The sequence below is a fragment of the Dendronephthya gigantea genome, unplaced genomic scaffold (assembly GCF_004324835.1).
Source record: "Dendronephthya gigantea isolate DGI-Jeju-01 unplaced genomic scaffold, DenGig_1.0 000056F, whole genome shotgun sequence".
NCBI classification, from domain to species: domain Eukaryota; kingdom Metazoa; phylum Cnidaria; class Anthozoa; order Malacalcyonacea; family Nephtheidae; genus Dendronephthya; species Dendronephthya gigantea.
This window is the reverse complement of record NW_021163066.1, coordinates 1,041,049-1,060,137: the sequence shown is the minus strand read 5'-3', so window position 1 is coordinate 1,060,137 and position 19,089 is coordinate 1,041,049. Positions and strand designations below refer to the sequence as shown.

At 38.4% G+C, this 19,089-nt stretch overlaps 2 protein-coding genes across 2 annotated transcripts; both read left to right on the top strand.

Annotated features, from left to right (window-relative positions):
- The first annotated feature begins 2,715 nt into the window (after nt 1-2,715).
- On the top strand, nt 2,716-17,042 carry LOC114529298 (leucine-rich repeat serine/threonine-protein kinase 1-like). The gene is made up of 23 exons (XM_028551054.1): nt 2,716-2,749; nt 3,388-3,730; nt 4,458-4,700; nt 4,956-5,185; nt 5,436-5,545; nt 6,359-6,603; nt 6,890-7,057; nt 7,504-7,773; nt 8,247-8,406; nt 8,570-8,793; nt 9,000-9,186; nt 11,251-11,379; nt 11,418-11,539; nt 11,874-12,009; nt 12,109-12,407; nt 12,534-12,658; nt 12,807-12,984; nt 13,563-13,793; nt 14,167-14,391; nt 14,904-15,240; nt 15,590-15,777; nt 16,047-16,175; nt 16,416-17,042. Exons 2-23 carry the CDS (start codon nt 3,434-3,436, stop codon nt 17,040-17,042), a joined length of 4,860 nt encoding a protein of 1,619 aa, XP_028406855.1. The 5' UTR covers nt 2,716-2,749; nt 3,388-3,433.
- Nucleotides 17,039-18,836, top strand: LOC114529367. The gene is made up of 2 exons (XM_028551145.1): nt 17,039-17,257; nt 17,592-18,836. Exons 1-2 carry the CDS (start codon nt 17,042-17,044, stop codon nt 18,075-18,077), a joined length of 702 nt encoding a protein of 233 aa, XP_028406946.1. The 5' UTR covers nt 17,039-17,041; the 3' UTR covers nt 18,078-18,836.
- Nucleotides 18,837-19,089: the final 253 nt, after the last annotated feature.

Genomic DNA, 19,089 nt, shown 5'->3' with positions numbered 1-19,089 from the left:
TATTATTCCCCTAAGTATGTCTTATCTTTATATTATTTGACAACACTCTTAGTTTCACGAAGGGGGGTGGTATTAGGTGAAGAAAATTTAATCTTTTTACCCTCCGTATAATTTGCTTTTGGTCAAAAATCGCATCAAAATTATCTAGAAAATTGAGAAGTGAATGAAGTTGTGCGGGGGGTGAGCGAACCAATGCACAACTTTTTTACTTCCGTTCAAGCGTTCTTCCAGCACTGTTTCAGCATTCTTTGCATATTTTTGTTGTATTTTATTTCCGGCAAGTCCGTTTTTTTAATGTCTGTTTTAAAGAGAAGAGTATTTAGAAGGTTCTTCGACAGCAGGACATACTCATGTTCGAGTAAATTAAGATGTATTTTTTGTAGAATTTCATCAATTTTAAAGCCACTTTTTAAGGGTTTTTTATACTTCCGGCTTACTTTACACTTCCGCTTTCATAGACTGTGAGGAAAATAATAGCAACACGACTAACTTTTAGTGGTTTTTAACTTGGATTAGTATTTCAAAATATAGGAACTTCTATTTAATGAAACAGTGTTTGGTTTCCAGATTTATAAAGGGCTGGCAAATCTAGAAAATAAAAGCTTGCAAGTAGAGGAAGTCTATGTATCATTGGAAGTTTGTTTGCTAGAAGTGGAAAATTTGTTTACTTCTGTTTGTCTGTTTACTTTCGTTTTCTCGGAATCTCACATAGCGCCACTAATTGAATATCGAACGATGGGTGTTACGAGAATGGCAAATCGAATTCGTTGTTTATGTTTATGTGATTGCTTTGCCTTTGAAGGAAACTGTGCAGGAAGAACAGACTAAATTTGAATATAAACGAACAATGGGTAAGGCAAAGTGCGTTTAAACACGACGAAATTAAATTTTTAAATTAAAGATACAGATCATATATCCATTGAAGTTTTTTGTTATTTTAAGTACGGTATTTACAAAACGTGTATTAAACGGTTTGCCTGGTATAATGTGAATAAGTTGGGTTATCTGTTTGCTCGAAGCTTTTATTGAGCATTGATCGGTGATTTGAAACATTCGTCTTAAGTCTTCACATTGCATGTCAGCGCATGTTTCATGAAACGCTTATGCAAAGATCTGTTTTGTTAAAAAATATACACTAGGCAGAAGTTTCTTTTAACTTAATGATCAGTACATTATATAACCAATTAAAGTTATTAAAATGATCTATCCTATGGTATGATCGCCTATAATAACAATCTTTCTGGGGCCTTTGGCGTACAAAAATCTTCATATCATGACCTTTGTTGTATGTGATTTAAATAATATATAAATGGCTTGCCACCTGGCAACCGTGGTTGCCCATATCATCAAAAATGTTGAGCTAAGCCTCTTGAATTTAACTTATAGAAATGAATGCAGACTTCCTGAAAGCATGTGAAACTGGTAACCTAAATGAAGTTTTAAATATCCTTTACTATCATGACAATGGACCGATCAAAATCTTACAGACGGATCCTAGAACCTTGGACCACATGCACTACTTTCATGCAGTCTGTTTGAACGGCCACTGTGATGTTGTCGAACAATTGTTTTATTTCAATGTTGATGTCAATCTGGACTCGAGATACGGCACTCCATTGGCGGTCGCTTGTCAGGGCGGGCATATAGATACTGTCAAAGCCTTGGTCAAGCATGGAGCGAAAATTTATGACCCAAATTCTAGGCCAACGCTCACACCATTTTTCCAAGCCTGCAAACATGGACACTTGGAGATTTTGACGTATTTGATCCAGGAAAGGCCTGATGTTTTGTTAAACTTGGGCCACAGCTTTTGGTTGAAGCATGTCGTGAAGGTTCTTGGAAATTGTTATTTTGCTTGTTCAAAAGAAATTGATATTAATGGCGTGGTTCATCCTAGCTCACCGCACAGGAAGAGATTTCGTTTGAATCGGTCTTAGAGACCCCACTACAAGCAGCGTGCTCGCAAAACCAAGTTGAAATTGTGGAATATTTGTTGCAAGAAAAAGCCGAGGTGAATGTCAGCATGGTGCAGAAATATTACCAAGTACTAAAAGAAGCAGTTAAAAGGTATGATTTGTGACCATAAATTACTAATTGGTTAAGTCAAAATTTGGTGTAAGTTAGGTATGTTAATAATTACTACATAGTTTGATTATTTTTTTCATGAATATAGCTAATTAATGTATGAAAATTAATTACTTTGGGAAGCATTTCCAAACAACTTCTCAACCTCAAATGTGGTATTCGGTAACTGCTTATAGTAAACAAAAAAACTTTGCAACCTTTTAAATAAAGGCCTTCATCATTTGGTTTGCTTGTGACTTGTTAGTTATATAATTTGTTAATTCATGAATTATTGTTACAATTTAGTAATCAACTCTGAGAGCTAACTAATTAGTACTTTAATTGTTTACTTTGTTGGTTAATATTTGTTATTCAATTAATTAATCTTTAAGAAAATCTTTTTTTGCTTAAATTAGAAATTTTAAAGAACACAAGGGAAAATACAAAAGAAAACAAACACAAAAGATGTTTCTCCTGGAGGGGGATTTTTCAAGTTCAAATTTCTATGATATTCACAAAAGTTGGTTCTTGGATTATGCCGATAGTCTCGTAGTTCTTGATCTGTCCCAGAACAACTTGCAAAACGTTCCTAAAGAAGTTTTAAACCTGCCATCGATCAGAGAAATCAATTTGTCAGCAAATGATTGATTGTCCTACCTGAGATTGAAGATGTCGAAGCAACCAGGTTAGATTTTATGACCATAGGCAGTTGTGAAAGACTCTCAATTTTTTCTAGTTAAATTGTAGTTATTATCTGAATACACAACTCTGATTGGTCAATTGTGTCACTATATAGTTAGTTGACCAGCTGTCAAAACTCAATACCACACCTGGGCTGGTTGTTTCAATGCTGCAGTTACCTCAACCCAGCTGGGTTGATGTAAATTACCTTTCCATCAATAGCTTCTCAGTTGCTTGTTTATAAAGTTGAATATGTTTCCCAATAAAACTTTTCTGTATTCATAGAAGTCGTGAAATGAACTGTTGTGCAAACGTGCATGAAATAAAAATTGATTAAAATATAACCTTGAGTTGAGCGCTAACCTAGTTTTTAACAACTGTCCCCGTTGCACAAGAGTTGTTGAAATTTATTGACAAGTACGTTTTGAACCGGCACAGTTTCTACTTTGTAAAAACAGGTTTAATGAAACGGTTATGTCTCGTTCATTCTAGACTTAGTCGACAACTCTTGTTCTATCTGACCAGCCATTGAGGTTTTCGAAAAACTCTCACGCTAGTTCATGCAAACTCTCTTTGCGAGCATCAAATCCCGTTTGACGGCTGAGCCTTAACTCTTAAAAGACTGCATTGCTTATTTTCCAGGTTGGTTGATATCACGGCTGCTTCAAATAAACTCACCCATGTCCCCATGTCGTTTTTTAACATAAAAGGCTTACGATATCTGAATCTAGTCAACAATCGCATCGTATCTTTGCTGAATAACAATGTCAATGACGCCGAGCAGTTCAGTGATAGCAATGATGCAACGAGCTTCGATGAAGTCGAAGATATCACTTGGCAATGTCATTCATTAAAGTCTCTGAATCTATCCGGAAATCAGCTGAAATTCATCCCGTCTGCAATTCATGCTGCGAACAGTTTAGAAAAGCTATTGTTGCGTGGAAATCAAATTAGTTCGTTCCCAACAGGATGGAAATGTCCATTAGTAAGTGATTGAGATTGTTTACCTTTGAATATGACTGAGATCTTAGCTTGAAAATGTAAAAAACTTTTTGCGTCTTTATCAGGTCGGAATGTCCAGGTGGCCTTACTAGACCAGGCTCTAGGAAGAACAGTTTAGAACTGATAGAGCTATCCAGTAGAAAAAAGTTAGTTTAGTTTAGGTTTCCTCCTGTAGTAACACTGGATCAATAAGAGATAATCCTTACTGGACCTCTAGGAAGAACAGTTTAGAACTGATAAAGCTATCCAGTATAAATAAAGTTAGTTTAGTTTAGGTTTCCTCCTGTAATAACACTGGATCAATAAGAGATGATCCTTACTGGACCTCTAGGAAGAACAGTTTAGAACTGATAGAGCTATCCAGTATAAATAAAGTTAGTTTCGTTTAGGTTTCCTCCTGTAGTAACACTGGATCAATAAGAGATGATCCTTACTGGACCTCTAGGAAGAACAGTTTAGAACTGATAGAGCTATCCACTATAAATAAAGTTAGTTTAGTTTAGGTTCCCTCCTGTAGTAACACTGGATCAATAAGAGATGATCCTTACTGGACCTCTAGGAAGAACAGTTTAGAACTGATAGAGCTATCCAGTATAAATAGAACTAAATTCCATTCTATTATAGAATGGGATTTAGTTCAGCGAAAATCTTCAACCTTTGGCTTTGCACCAAACCGACCGCTGATGTATTCCATCTTCTTTTTAATCTAGAGAATCCTAGATTTATCTAAGAATGAATTGACAGACTTCAGGCAGTCTGTTTTCAATGCATGGACTGAAACGATGGTCGATTTGAACCTCAGTTCGAACAAATTCTCATCAATATCTTGGGATATATGCCAGTTAAAGTTGCTGCAATACCTGGACTTGAGTAAAAATTGCATTGAAAATATGCCGCCGAAGCATTACTGGACCTGCACGAACTTACGAAAACTAAATCTGAGTGAAAATAAGGTGAGAAGATGTTTTTTGTGTATGTCAGTACTGATGCAGCCTATATTTCGATCAGTTTCAAGGACCGAACAATGAATAAAGTTTCATGGAATGAAGATAAGGCTTTAAATATAGTAAAGTAAAAAGGGAATTTGGAAAAAACGAGACATATTAAGGATGCTTTTCACGATTCAAAGCAAGGCACATGGCAAAACTTTCAACCAGCGTCTTTTTAAAGTTTTTTCAACAATGCAATGCATTCTCAACATTTTATAGTTGTGTGGCGTTAGCACTCGAACGACGACAACGAGTCCGACCGGCAACCTCCGAAGGCTGACGTTCATGTCACGCCCTCCGACAGTGGACCGAGATGAAATCGAGGACGAATTTCCGTATGAAGTTTTCGGGTCAACCCTTGAGACCCTGGACCTGAGTGATAATAAGCTTGCCGTGGTTCCGAAATCTGTTTGCCAGTTGACCTCGCTCGAAGATTTGAATCTTTCCAGGTTCGTTTAAGTTTTTCTTTATCCTTACATCAATCTCCCAAATAGTTGTATTTTCGAAACATATTATGTCCCAGGTGACAGATATACATACACTAAATATACACAATTGCGAACATTTTGACAGTTATGTTAAAACTGTTGGCTTATTTGTGCAATAAAGAAGAATTAACTATTGAAATGCCTGCTGTTTTTAAATACGGGCTTTGTCAGTTTAATCAGTTCTTGTGCTCATTGTTGTTATATGTTTCAGAAACCGACCTTTGAGAAGTTTGCCTCCGGACTTGGGCAACCTCACGGAATGCTATCAACTAGGAATAGAAGGTCTCAATCTGAGTGGAATTCCGAGATATGCTCGTTCAGGTGCGTTGAATAAAGTTACCAGATTTCCGTATATTCGACCATGGTCGAGTTTACCGTTTTCCTTCCATATTCGACCATGGTCGAGTTTACAATTTCCGGTATATTTGACCTCCACTAATTACATGGATAACCACGCTGGTTAGATGGTCTAATAGACTAATTCTGGTCCTATGTGAAGTTTACAGCATGTTTGGTGCTCATATAAAAACATTAAACCATATAACCATGCTTGGTTGTGATGTCAAATATTTTGACATGCATAACCACGCTGGTTAATTGGTCTAAAAGACTAATTCTGTTCCTATATGAAGTTTCCAGCATGTTTGGTGCTCATATACAAACATTAAACAATATAACCTTGCTTTGGTTATGATGTCAAATATTTTGACATGGATAACCACGCTGGTTAAATGGTCTAATAGACTAATTCTGGTCCTATGTGAAGTTTACATACGCCGTTTTCCTGCCATATTCGACCATGGTCGAGTTTACCGTTTTTCGGCCATATTCGACCATGGTCGAGTTTACCGTTTTTCGGCCATATTCGACCATGGTCGAGTTTACCGTTTTCCTGCCATATTCGACCATGGTCGAGTTTACCGTTTTTCGGCCATATTCGACCATGGTCGAGTTTACCGTTTTTCGGCCATATTCGACCATGGTCGAGTTTACCGTTTTTCGGTCATATACAATTTCCGGTATATTTGACCTCCCCTAATTACAGTAGCACAATCACAATTTTATATCACCAACGTCATACACTGACACATCATTAAGTTCGAAGGTGCATAAGGATTTTGTTCGTTTTTTCAGGTCATACGTCGAAAGATGTGCTGACGTATCTCAGGGCCAAGCAACGAAAGTCTGTCCCGTATTACCGAATGAAATTGATGGTTATTGGTTTGCAGGGACGTGGAAAAACAACCCTTCTTGCTGCGTTGCGCAATCAACCTCGTCCTCCAAACATTTCAACAGTTGGTATTGTTGTTAACCAGTGGACTGTTTCTGGCTTTCAAACTCTCCGTGAGAGAATGGTACAGATTGGTAGAAGGGATCAGGTGGGCGTTTTTTAAAACTTAGCTCTTCAGTCAACTAAGAGAGAACACAGAAGATACTTAACTCTGCTCAAATGAGTTCTGTACAACATCAGATCACTTTAAGGTAGCCCTCATTCAAGAACATGTACCACCTCTGCATGATCTAACCATGCTTAACTCAGTCAACTGAGAGAGAACACAGGAGAGACTTAACTCTACTCACATGAGTTCTGTACAACATCAAAACGCTATACATTTGCCGCATCATGTACGTTTATTAACTAACAAAGATTAAAAAAACTCCTAGGTCAATCCATCCATTACATTCAGTACTTGGGATTTGGCAGGCCAAGAGATATACTACTCTACACACCAGTGTTTTCTGTCATCTAACACACTTTACTTGGCTGTGTGGAACATCTCAACCGGTGAAGAGGGGATCGATAAATTAAAACCCTGGCTTCTCAATGTTCAGGTAAAAAATCAGCGTTTGAAATGAACTGAAATGAATTGTATATACAAATTTTGGCTGTTATTAATTGTAAATTCCTCAAGGATATATAACTGAACTGTTTTGACTGCAGTAACCCTAGTTTAACTGAATTCAAACGAGTAAAAGACGTATTTATTATCTCAACATAACTTAGAGTGCTTTTTAATCAATGAAAACAGCCAGACCGCTCCTGTTGTATTTCAGTACAGACAGATTACTGGTATTTTAGAGTGTTTCAAGGACTCTGTATTCAAGTATATCGTTATTTACATCTGCCTAGCACGGGAAATGCAGTTTTACCGTTATATTCTTAACGAAATACTCTATTTCAATTCAAAATATGACCGGTCGGACCATTTTGGCCGCTTAATGGAAAACACTCTTATAGAGCCATAAATTCTTAAACCAACAACCATTTACTTTTCTAGGCACGAGCGCCTGGTTCTCACGTGATCATTGTCGGAACACATCTGGATCTTCTGCCCGGGGCGGGAAAGTACAGGCGCGTCGACGAGCTTCGATTAAATATCGCCAAACGATACAATAAGAAAGGTTTTCCACTTATCAAGGGCTACTACATGGTCTCTTGCACGTCTGGTGAAAATCTGGACGAGTTAAGACAAGCCATTTATCAGGCAGCCTTGGAACTGAAGGAGACGGAAAGCACAGGAAAAGGAGACACTCTGATTGGTCGAAAGGTGAGGATAGTTGAGTACATGTAGTAGTAACTAGTTTCCAATCCAACCAGGTGATCTCGCGCTCATATTTTAGCCAATCAGCACTTAGAAGGGTTATCTAAATAGAAATCTTTTCTGCAGTATTTAATCGATTATATCTTTTGTTATTCTTTATGAAACGTATCGAAATTTTGTGATTATGTTTAGTCATAAGAACTATAGCTCTGATATAAATTTGAAACCAAAATGAGGAATATTTCAAGAGTATTTTAAGTTGTTTTAATCGAGAAATGGATTTATAATAACAACTATATAATGAACTGTATTGACAACTATAATCTCAGTTCTTTTCCCGCCATTTCAGATGACCCGGGAGAAAGGAAATAATGTATTTCCAAGGATTTTAACGTTAATAACTTGATTAGGCTCATCAAGTCTTCTACAGACCTCTTCTACAGAATTTTTTTATAATTTATATTTGTTTTTTTTTAAAGATTCCGATCAGTTATCTGAAACTTCAAGAGACTGTTATGAAAGAAGCTGAGAATCGTATGAAGGAAAACAAACCTCCCATTTTGAACGAATACGAAATGTTGGAGCTGGCAAAGAAGGATCCGAATAACGATATCTTGGAACGAGACGAATTAATCCTAGGTAAAGTTAAACATTGGAAACTTGTGGTGGATATATTGAAAAGATTATTGGGATTGAGAACTTTTTAAGACATTCCTATCAATTATTAAAATACGCAGCCTTCTCATGTCATGGTTCTTTCAACAGTTAGAGTGTCTTTCATGAAGCGTTTCCCTTCTTTTAGCTGCAAGATTTCTCCACGAGAATGGAGTTATTCTACACTACAACGACCGATCAAGAGGTCTCGACAAACTCTACTTCATCGAACCCGGTTGGCTCTGCAAAATTATGGCGTTCCTGGTCACCGTCAAGGAAACGAATGCGTTCGTTAAGGGCGGGATTATGGAAAAATCCAATGTGAATTTGTTGTTGAAAGATCCAAGACTTCCGCCTGAATTTATGGAACAGGTAGGATTTGGTCAGAAACTAGAATCATAAGATCATCTCTCATCCAGTGTTACTACAGGAGGAAACCTAAACTAAACTAACTTTATTTATACTGGATAGCTTTATCAGTTCTAAACTGTTCTTCCTAGAGGTCCAGTAAGGATCATCTCTTATTGATCCAGTGTTACTACAGGAGGAAACCTAAACTAAAATATTTTCATTTTCAGTATATTCAGTTGATGGAGAGATTTGAAGTCGCGTTAGCTTTGGACGATCATCGCCTGTTGGTTCCCTCAATGCTACCGCGTGATAAACCTGGACTTCAACTTGCTGACCTCAGCAAAATGATGAGTCGTGGAAAGAGCGGTCTGTCGGCCGCGTCAGAGGACAAGGAGAATGAGGAGGAATGCGAAGGTAAAAATTGGCCCAACTTCAACTTTTTCCCCTTTTGTGAGAGGGATATTATTTGGTAACAATTCCATGTTCAGTCAATCCTAAATACACGAATAGTTTAATCCTTGAGATTAAGTTAGGATTAGTTAATCTAACTCTTAGTCCATGATTCCATGAGTTAGGCGCTTGTTGGAGAGAGACGACCTGAGAGGGGCGTCTATTGGATAGCGGCGGTTATTAAAAGAGGGCGCCTATTTGAGAAAGGATATGCTAAATGGCTTTTAGCGTTTTTACGGCACTACTCTTAAAGTTCTTAAATTATTGACGTTGATGAGTAAATATGAAATCTATGTTTACACATCTATCGCACGAGATATGGAACTTAGGTTTGAGTCTAGCCATTATTGATCGTGTAGACACCTTTACCCCCATGCTAAGCGTCTTCTGTTAATCTATGGATTGTGTTTGAGAAACTATTGTTCACCAATTCTAAGCGAGTATTTTAAGACTCTCTTTGACTCCAACGTCTGTCTTCCTCTTGACGTTTGTGCAAACCTCTTCTGTCTAAACATTGCATGTCTCTTTATTCTGACTTTAAGCGTTGACTGAGCATGCTTTAAGGCGACTGTATAATTCGATGCTATGTTTCCACCGGCACGTCTGGAATTCACTCGAATAAACCTCGTCTGTCGAAAGTTTCCGTGTCGCCGTATTCGAATTCTAAGAAGCCCTGTTTCTCCAAGTTTATTTCCAATTGCAATATTCGTCGTTATCGTTTCGTTTTCAAGCTTTCCTTCAAACTTACATTGTTGTCTTACACTTCTTAGTTCGATGATTGTGATTGTTATCACAAGACACAATACTAGCATCAGAGATATTTCTATCGTTGACGAATATTCTCTCTTCAATCTTTTTATCCGATTCCACATTTTGAAATCGATGCACGTCGCTATTGCTTGAGTTTTATTGCGAGCAAAACAAAGAAATGTTGGTTTTTAAACATTCATCTGTGACACTAAACTGTTATTCAAAATAGTTATGCTTCTGTCACAACAGGGGGCTATACTTAGATGCCGGAAGAGGTCTGGAGTGGCCGGGGAAGTTTTACAAAAGATCACTTTCGTTTTACATAAGTAACCGCTCGAAGAGGCAACTTGTAGCTACAGCTTTGCAGTACTATATGTAGAAAACGTATTTTTAATCTTATAAACAGCAGGTATTTCAACTTAGATCGCGATTATTAAAAGCAAAATCTGGCGCGTATCGATGAAAATCAATATTAAGTGGTCACTTATGTAAAATTTTATTCATTTCGTATTCGACAGTCTGATTGATCGTGCCATTAATAAATTATCGTGAACACTAAGCTCACAGTTTGTTTGTTCTTCTCAAAGTCCGAACAATTCATCTCGATGACCTCAATCATTAAATCTTGAAATGCATTTAGAAAACACACGAAAGCGATTAGACATGATGTTTTTGTTCACAAAGGAACAAGGATTATAGTATTAAAAACATCACTTGTTAGGCGCCGCTAAATGCAAAGATTTCCGCTTTTATATTGGACTGTTTTGTAATTTTTCATTCCATAAAAGGCGTTAAGTGAGTTCTCAGGAAAGACAAAAACGTTTTGCCCAAGAGCTATCATCAACTCTCTGAATGTTATATATATATATAAGAGAAAACATGCTCCGAAAATAAACATCTTGTAAACCCAAGATATGAGTTGTTAAAAACAAGACACAATATTCAAGGTGATATTTCGACTCTATTTCAAAGTCATTGTGAAATAGAGTCGAAATATCACCTTGAATATTGTGTCTTGTTTTTAACAACTTATATCTTGGGTTTACAAGATGTTTATTTTCGGAATATGTTTTCTCTTATATTTCGCAAAACTGTCTACTGGAAAAGGTTGTTGTTATAATATATTTTGAAAGGTTTTTCTACAATCGTTAACAAAGCAAATTGTCATCTATATTTCTGCCTGCGTGCTAAAATAAGTATTTAGCCCGGCAAACTCTTCATTCTGGTCCGCAAAATACATCGTTAATGCATGACAAAGTTAGCATAATTCCTTTTTAGACCAAACTTCAGAAGATCAGTTCCAGTATCTGTGCCGCCTGTACAAGATGAATTATGTGCCCAGCGGATTCTGGAGTCGCCTCATTGCCCGACTCATGATTGCCGTGCAGAGGTGGGGACCGACGAAGGGCTTGGAGACGAGCTGATTTGTAACGAGGGGGGTAAAGATGTTCGACCCACCTCGAGCTTTCGTCCAGTACCTCACGGTTATTCGATGATCTACTGGCGTGAAGGAATGGGCGTGGTTTATGATGGAGGGCATCTGTTGGTGGAGTCTTACTCTAAGACCGTAAGAACATACTAGACTAAACTAACTTAATTTATACTGGATAGCTCTATCAGTTCTAAACTGTTCTTCCTAGAGGTCCAGTAAGGATCATCTCTTATTGATCCAGTGTTACTACAGCAGGAAACCTGAACTAAACTAACTTTATGTATACTGGATAGCTCTATCAGTTCTAAACTGTTCTTCCTAGAGGTCCAGTAAGGATAATCTCTTATTGATCCAGTGTTACTACAGGAGGAAACCTGAACTAAACTAACTTCTACTGCATATAGCTCTGTTGGCCGGGTTATCTGAACAGGATTAATATATGTTTAAATGGCTGAAATTTTCTAATTAGGAGCGAAATCCTCACAGTCGGATGTTGGAGGATATTGAGGGAGTAAAAGTGACCGTCTGGTCAGAAGAAAAAGATTTTTCAGTTCTTGGTTTCGTCACAGACCAAGTGAATTCGCTCATCACCGAATGGTACCCAGGTATGTGGATTGTTTGTCTTGCTAAAAGAGACTGAGTTTAACATTATATAATGAAAGGTGTTGATCCGGCTAACTGAAACGATCACGTGCCTTCCACAGGTTTGGAAGAAAGCGACAAGCATGGCATACCACTCGTGCGTCACGTGATACCCTGTCCGATATGCACGTCGCACAACGAACCAACGTTCAGAATGAGGCGTTCCGTGTCCATGAAGAATGTTCAAGAAATGGAAGAGAGAAGACTCCCTGAGTTTTCTCTAATGGAGTGCGCAGCCGCTGCTGTCGATTACACGGAGATTGCATGCCCTGAGCACGTGGACAGGCCCGTGAAACTTAGCAGTCTGATACCTGATCTGGTTCTCTCCGATCTTCCACCTGAACTTCTCATAGATAGAAATGTAAGCTTAAGATTTCTCAGATACGCTGTTCCTTTTGGAGGTCCGAAGAGGATCGTCTCTTCTTGATCCAGTGTTCTTACATGCAGGAGGAAACCTAAACTAAACCTTTCTCGCCCAAATATCTAGGTATTTTTGTACAACCCAACTGACGAAAATCGTCTCGGAAGTGGAGGAGCTGGCGAGGTGTTTCTTGGAATTTACAAAAAGCAGAAAGTTGCTGTGAAAAGATTTTACTCTTCAAATAACACTAGGTGAGGAATCATTTCAAATAGTGGCTTGATCACGTGTTATATCACATCTTACATCACATGTTACATCACGTGTTACATCACATGTTACAATTTTCGAAAGTGTTGACATTTATCTTTTTGTTTGGCATATTTTCCCTTTGTTTTGTAGCACTGATAGTGGACTAGGCCCGAGTCTCGGTTGCTATGGCAAACGTAGTGGAAGCCGTCATACTGACGGGGGGTCGTTCACTGATCGCAGTCGCGTGTTTACTGTTAGTCCGACAACCATTGAGGAAGATTTGAGAAGGACAAAAGTATTGTCATCTTTCGTGGAGCTACGCCAGGAAGTACGTGATATAAAAGCATAAACCTAACGCAGTTAGTTTAGTTTAGGTTTCCTCCTGTAGTAACACTGGATCAATAAGAGATGATCCTTACTGGACCTCTAGGAAGAACAGTTTAGAACTGATAGAGCTATCCAGTATCAATAAAGTTAGTGTACTTTAGGTTTCCTCCTGTAGTAACACTGGATCAATAAGAGATGATCCTTACTGGACCTCTAGGAAGAACAGTTTAGAACTGATAGAGCTATCCGGTATCAATAAAGTTAGTGTACTTTAGGTTTCCTCCTGTAGTAACACTGGATCAATAAGAGATGATCCTTACTGGACCACTAGGAAGAACAGTTTAGAACTGATAGAGCTATCCAGTATCAATAAAGTTAGTTTAGTTTAGGTTTCCTCCTGTAGTAACACTAGATCAATAAGAGATGATCCTTACTGGATCTCTAGGAAGAACAGTTTAGAACTGATAGAACTATCCTGTATCAATAAAGTTATTAAAGTTAAAAGTTTAGTTTAGGTTTCTTCCTGTAGTAACACTAGATCAATAAGAGGTGATTCTAATAGTCGTATGTGTTATCCAGGTGTCAGTATTGGGTCGCCTCAATCATCCGTGTGTTGTGGCGTTGATTGGTGTATGCATACAACCGATGTGCATAGTGCTCGAGCTCTCCCCTCTCGGCAGCTTATTTTCCATACTCGAGAAAGAGATGAGTAAAATGAAAGCTGAAAGGTTTCAACGAGGCTGCCAAACAGCACACGATGTGAGAAAGCCGATATTTGATCGTTATCTCACCTACAAGATCGTTTATCAGGTAAGCTCAAACTATGTTTGGCAATTCTAGCGGATTAACCTGGGTCACTCAGCTGACCTGTTATGAACTTCCTGAGAACTAGACCAGAAAACAAAAAATACCCAGTATAAATAAAGTTAGTTTAGCTTAGGTTTCTTCCTGTAGTAACACTGAATCAATAAGAGATGATCCTTACTGGACCTCTAGGAAGAACAGTTTAGAACTGATAGAGCTATCCAGTATAAATAAAGTTAGTTTAGTTTAGGTTTCCTCCTGTAGTAACACTGGATCAATAAGAGATGATCCTTACCGCATATATTTTAGACGATAAGAGATGATCCTTACTCCAGTATAAATAGAGTTATTTGAGGTCCGTGTTTCTATCTCTTTCAAGGTTGCTCATGCGTTGCATTATCTTCATGAACTGGGTATCATTTACCGGGACCTAAAATCCGATAATCTTCTCGTATGGTCGCTGGAGAGAGAGGCTGTTGTCCACGTGAAACTCTCGGACTACGGCATCTCCCGATTTGCAACCCCACAAGGAATGCTGGGAGAGGAAGGGACTCCTGGTTTCCAGGCTCCAGAAGTACGCACAGGTTCAACTTACAACGAAAAGGTTTGTAACGTACTTTCCTGTCAATGTCGCTATGTCGGAATTACCAGTACATGCATTGAGTGACATTTCTGAATGTTATTCGAACATAATTCCACGCTGATTATGTCTAGCCAAAGCTTAAAATTTTGACGAAATATATGGATAATCATATTTGGAATTTTTACTTCGATTTTTTGTGACAGACATTTGAATTCATTTATTAAGCGATTGTGTATTAATTATACTTCATAAACCTCGCTCAAAAATCGAAATACATGATAGATTGAGGTCAGGCAAGACATACCATGTGTTTTCTCATATATTTCTTGCTCCATGTGCACGTATAATCATAATAATTACATTAACATACCCTATAGGGTCTTTGTGTAATGTGAATTAAATCTTGAATGATTGTTGTATTCAAAAATATTGATTTGAAATTAAAAATATTGAATTGAATGTATTCAAAAACTGGCAGTTAAAACAAGGAAGTTCAACTCAGTGATGAGATATTTACAATTCATCTACCTTAGGTTGATATCTTCTCATTCGCGATGTTAATTTACGAGATTCTCTCAGGCCTACGACCGTTCCACGAGTGCCGTTGTTCGGCTCAGATTAAGAAAGCATTGCGTCGAGGAGAGAGACCATCACTCCAGCAAAACTATCTGGATTCTGAGATCCCAGAACTCGAAACACTCATGACAAAATGTTGGAAAGAGTCAGCCGTTGCAAGACCATCAGCTGAGGCTGTGCTGGACCTCATGGAAGATTCGTCGTTTCTTTGTCTTAATCGTATCATGCCTTACGCTGATCAACAGCCGTGGAATAGTATCACAGCTTTTATACCTTTATCAGAAGAAGATGAAGGTATGCATACTATTGCCCCAAAGGCTGGCTCGTTTGCTTTATTTCTACTATTCTTGGCACTTGTTTCCAAATGAACAAAGCTGTTTGTTTTGAAGAAAGGAAAAGAATTAAATGAAGATTTCAATAGTGTTTTTAGATTTTTCATTTTCCCTGCGAAACATTAACTGTATACTGTATATATTTCATCATTTTGTACTGTCTTGAGACTTCTGTGAACTTTTACAGTTAATACCGCACGATATAATCATCGATAAATCTTTTTGGATTTCCAAACAAACAAGCGTAGTGCAAACTATCGTTTATCAACGCTTGTTGTTATAGTCGTTAATATCGCATTTGTTTTTCTCAGTACTAAGTGAAGCTCAGAAGGCGATTGGCAGCCACTCTGTGTTACTCTGGGGCGGCGAGGTTGATGAACGATATTATTCTGTTGTTGATTGTAAAACTGGGATAGACCAAGTCCCTCAAACTCTGTGTGTAGGACCTCGTGTTGGGTGTTTGGCCAGAGTAGGGGATAGATTTTGGCTGGGAACTGAGGTAAGGCTTACTATACCTTAAAATCTCTATAATAATATCTCTAATAGCTGTTCTTCCTAGAGGTCCTGTAAGGATCATCTCTTATTGATCCAGTGTTACTACAGGAGGAAACCTAAACTAAACCAACTTTATTTATATTGGATAGCTCTATCAGTTCTAAACTTTTCATCCTAGAGGTCCAGTAAGGATCATCTCTTATTGATCCAGTGTTACTACAGGAGGAAATCTAAACTAAACTAAGCTAAACTATACTACTATTGTTTGTTAAGGGTTCTGTTATTGAGGTGTTCGGTCGTCCCAATCCTGCTTCTGATTTGAAGATTTTATGGTCCATTAAGTTAAATTCACAAGTTTTGGGGTTAGAAGTGGAGCATTTCGTCGACCGAAGATCTGTGAATGTAAGTGTAACTTTCAATCTTGTTCGTGAGTCAGCAAGTCTAGACCAATCAGCGAATATGCGCACATTTTTTAGTAACCCAATCAGAAAGTATAAATTTTTACTACTTCCAGTAAAAAGTACATTGTTTACCATTTTACATGAGGTAATAAAAATGTACGCATACCGATTGACTTAGCCTAAAGAATGTAAATAAGTTTGATGATTCAAAGCGAAATTCCTCTTTGTTTTCTTCATCCAGTCATCAATCGATCGTGTTCGCCGGATTTTTGCCTGTCTTGCCAACGGTAGTGTGGCTGTCATCTCCCGGCCGGACTTTCGCCCACCTTTCTCTTCGATCTGTTCGTTTCAGTTCAAAGCAGATTCGAACGAAAAACAACGCCGGGAAGCGACCGAATTTTCCATCATTACAAATATAGAGATCAGTGACCCGGCCACGTCAGCATGTTGCCTTCTCTTCGTGAAGGATGGCAGAGAATTGTGGGTAGGCTGTGGAAATATGGTGGCGATTGTCGACACAGACACCCTTAAGGTGGTGCACAAATTCCGGGCGTACGCTTCCCCCAGGTCGAATGTCCGGTCGATGGTAAGTGACGGTCCTACGGTATTCACCATCAATCGAAAGACCCCGGATGTCTTTCAGTGGAGCGTCGAAACGAGGCAACGCATTTGCAAATTTAACATCGGGCAGGAAGACCCGCGCGGAATGAAACTCGCAGAACTCGTGATGCCAACGAAAGACAATGACGTCAACGCGAGTGAGTTCACTGATGACGTCATGGGAGAAGACGGTGACGAAACCGTCGTGAAATCACCTGACGAATCTGATAGTCATGATAAGGCTGAGGGGGATGAAGAGGGAGTGTGATGGATACTGAAGAGAAACCCCAGATGTACATCGATGTCAACAAACATCCCATGTCTCGTCCGACCAGGCAACCATCCTTGATGTATGCTTTGAAACGCGACAGTTCCAGAAACTCGTCGCGGCGTAAACATCGGGATTTGCCTAAAAATCCCGCCGAGGATTCCACGAGCCCGCACTCCGACAGCATACGAAACCGCATGCGTTCTCGTACTCAGGTAGATATTTTCATTCTCTGTTTGGTAATATTTTGACACGTGAACTTTCATAACAAGTTTCTCTCTATATCCATTTTATTTTTATTGTTTTAAAAATATCGCTGTTCTCCATGTCATTCAGTCATCATCCAGAGATCAGAATATTCCATTGTCTTTTCATTTGAAATTCTAACTATTCTCCATGTCATCCAGTTATGATCCAGAGATCAGAATATACCATTGTCTCATCATTGTTTTGAAAATCTCGCTGTTCTCCATGTCATCCAGTTGTGATCCAGAGATCAGAATATACCATTGTCTTATCATTGTTTTGAAAATCTCGTTGTTATTACAGGTGATGTGTAACACCAAGCATCGTATAACTTGTGCTTTAATTGTCGACGAGAACCTGTGGGTGGGTAGGGAGAGTGGAGACATCGTGGTGATTGATATTTCTGGTGAGATAGATGGTAAAGACTACGGTTTTGTTCATGGCGTTTTGACTTTAGAAGTTGAACGCGGCTTCGCAAATAAAGGTATCCACCATATGATTCGTGTCGGAGGAGATAAAGTCATGAGTTGTTCCCGATTCTTCCGCGAGCGTGATACGAAGGAAGGACGGACGCAAACGGTTCCGGCGGCGAACCGACAGCTGTCCCGCACTTTGTCGCCAGTGCGCCTCCTTCGCCCGCACCCCTTCACCAGGACCACGCCGGCGGTGGCCGAGAAGCCTGTTGAAGAGAGATGTGAGAACTATCAGGTTTGCGTCTGGGAACGATGGAGAAGCGACGATTTCCGAGAATTTTATGAATATCACGAGAGCTTAGAAAAGGCTTTGTGAGGAACGATAACAGGACGCCTTTCTTGGTGAATACAACTTGAAAATGGTCTGTTTTAAGAACGGTTTTATTTGAGCCAAAATTTCAACCCTTTCGCATAAGATTTGATTTCGCTGGAGCATATCGTAGGATGTTTCATTTAAAATCTCTAGAATGGTTTAATCCAGTTCAATGGCTTAACCAATCCTCTTTTTAACATTTCCTCATCTCGAAATCATCTTCAAACGACTTCTGCATGATTTTAGTACAAGCTACGAGGAAATTAAGGCCATTTGTGTATCATTTATTTCCCCAAAACCAAAATTATGAAATTTAGCCCAGAATTATCAGTGTTCGTAACAGTAACAGCTCTGACTAAATTGAATTTAACTCGACTTCAACTTATGATTTCGACATTGTGAACCCAACGTATGCAACTTTTTACAATGCACAAAACGAAAATCTGTTTTTAAAATTTTACCAATAAATTTTTTTGTATAGAATTTTGCAGATTAGATATTATATTAGATTTTCTTTAATGACAATTTAACGATATTCTCGATTGATGCAATAGATATGATCGATAGACAATGGATATGATCGATAGACAATAGATAACTTATTTCAGTACATAAAATGTTAAAATTGACGTTTCGCTAAGCGTTGTTAGACCATTTGAAAAATTAGACAATTTTCAAAGTTAGCTTTTAAAAAGAATGGTTCTATATATTCATGTTTGTGGGACAACTATTCTTTCCTAATTTTTTAATTGTGTATAGACTATAAATATAAGTTTGTTTGGAATAAATTAAATATATAGCTCATTTCCAAAACTGCGCGCAGTTTGAAGTGTTGTTTGGGGAAGCAAAGAATACGACAGGTTTTAAAAACACATGCATGATATTAGAAATACCTACAGTGAATATTGTCAACACAGCATGCATAAATATAATGGCTTCAGATTTTGAAGTTTTACGGGGCAGTGGACCCGCAGTTGTTTCTCTATTTGGGATTGGTGCGGCCATCTGTCGCAAG

Bases quoted from the DNA above. Each gene is read 5' to 3' on its own strand.
- LOC114529298 (XM_028551054.1), top strand. From the start codon at position 3,434: ATGTCGTTTTTTAACATAAAAGGCTTACGATATCTGAATCTAGTCAAC. The intron at 8,794-8,999 runs GTAGGATTTGGT...TTTCATTTTCAG, and splicing joins CGCCTGAATTTATGGAACAG to TATATTCAGTTGATGGAGAG. The intron at 12,408-12,533 runs GTAAGCTTAAGA...CCAAATATCTAG, and splicing joins AACTTCTCATAGATAGAAAT to GTATTTTTGTACAACCCAAC.
- LOC114529367 (XM_028551145.1), top strand. From the start codon at position 17,042: ATGGATACTGAAGAGAAACCCCAGATGTACATCGATGTCAACAAACAT. The intron at 17,258-17,591 runs GTAGATATTTTC...TTGTTATTACAG, and splicing joins GCATGCGTTCTCGTACTCAG to GTGATGTGTAACACCAAGCA.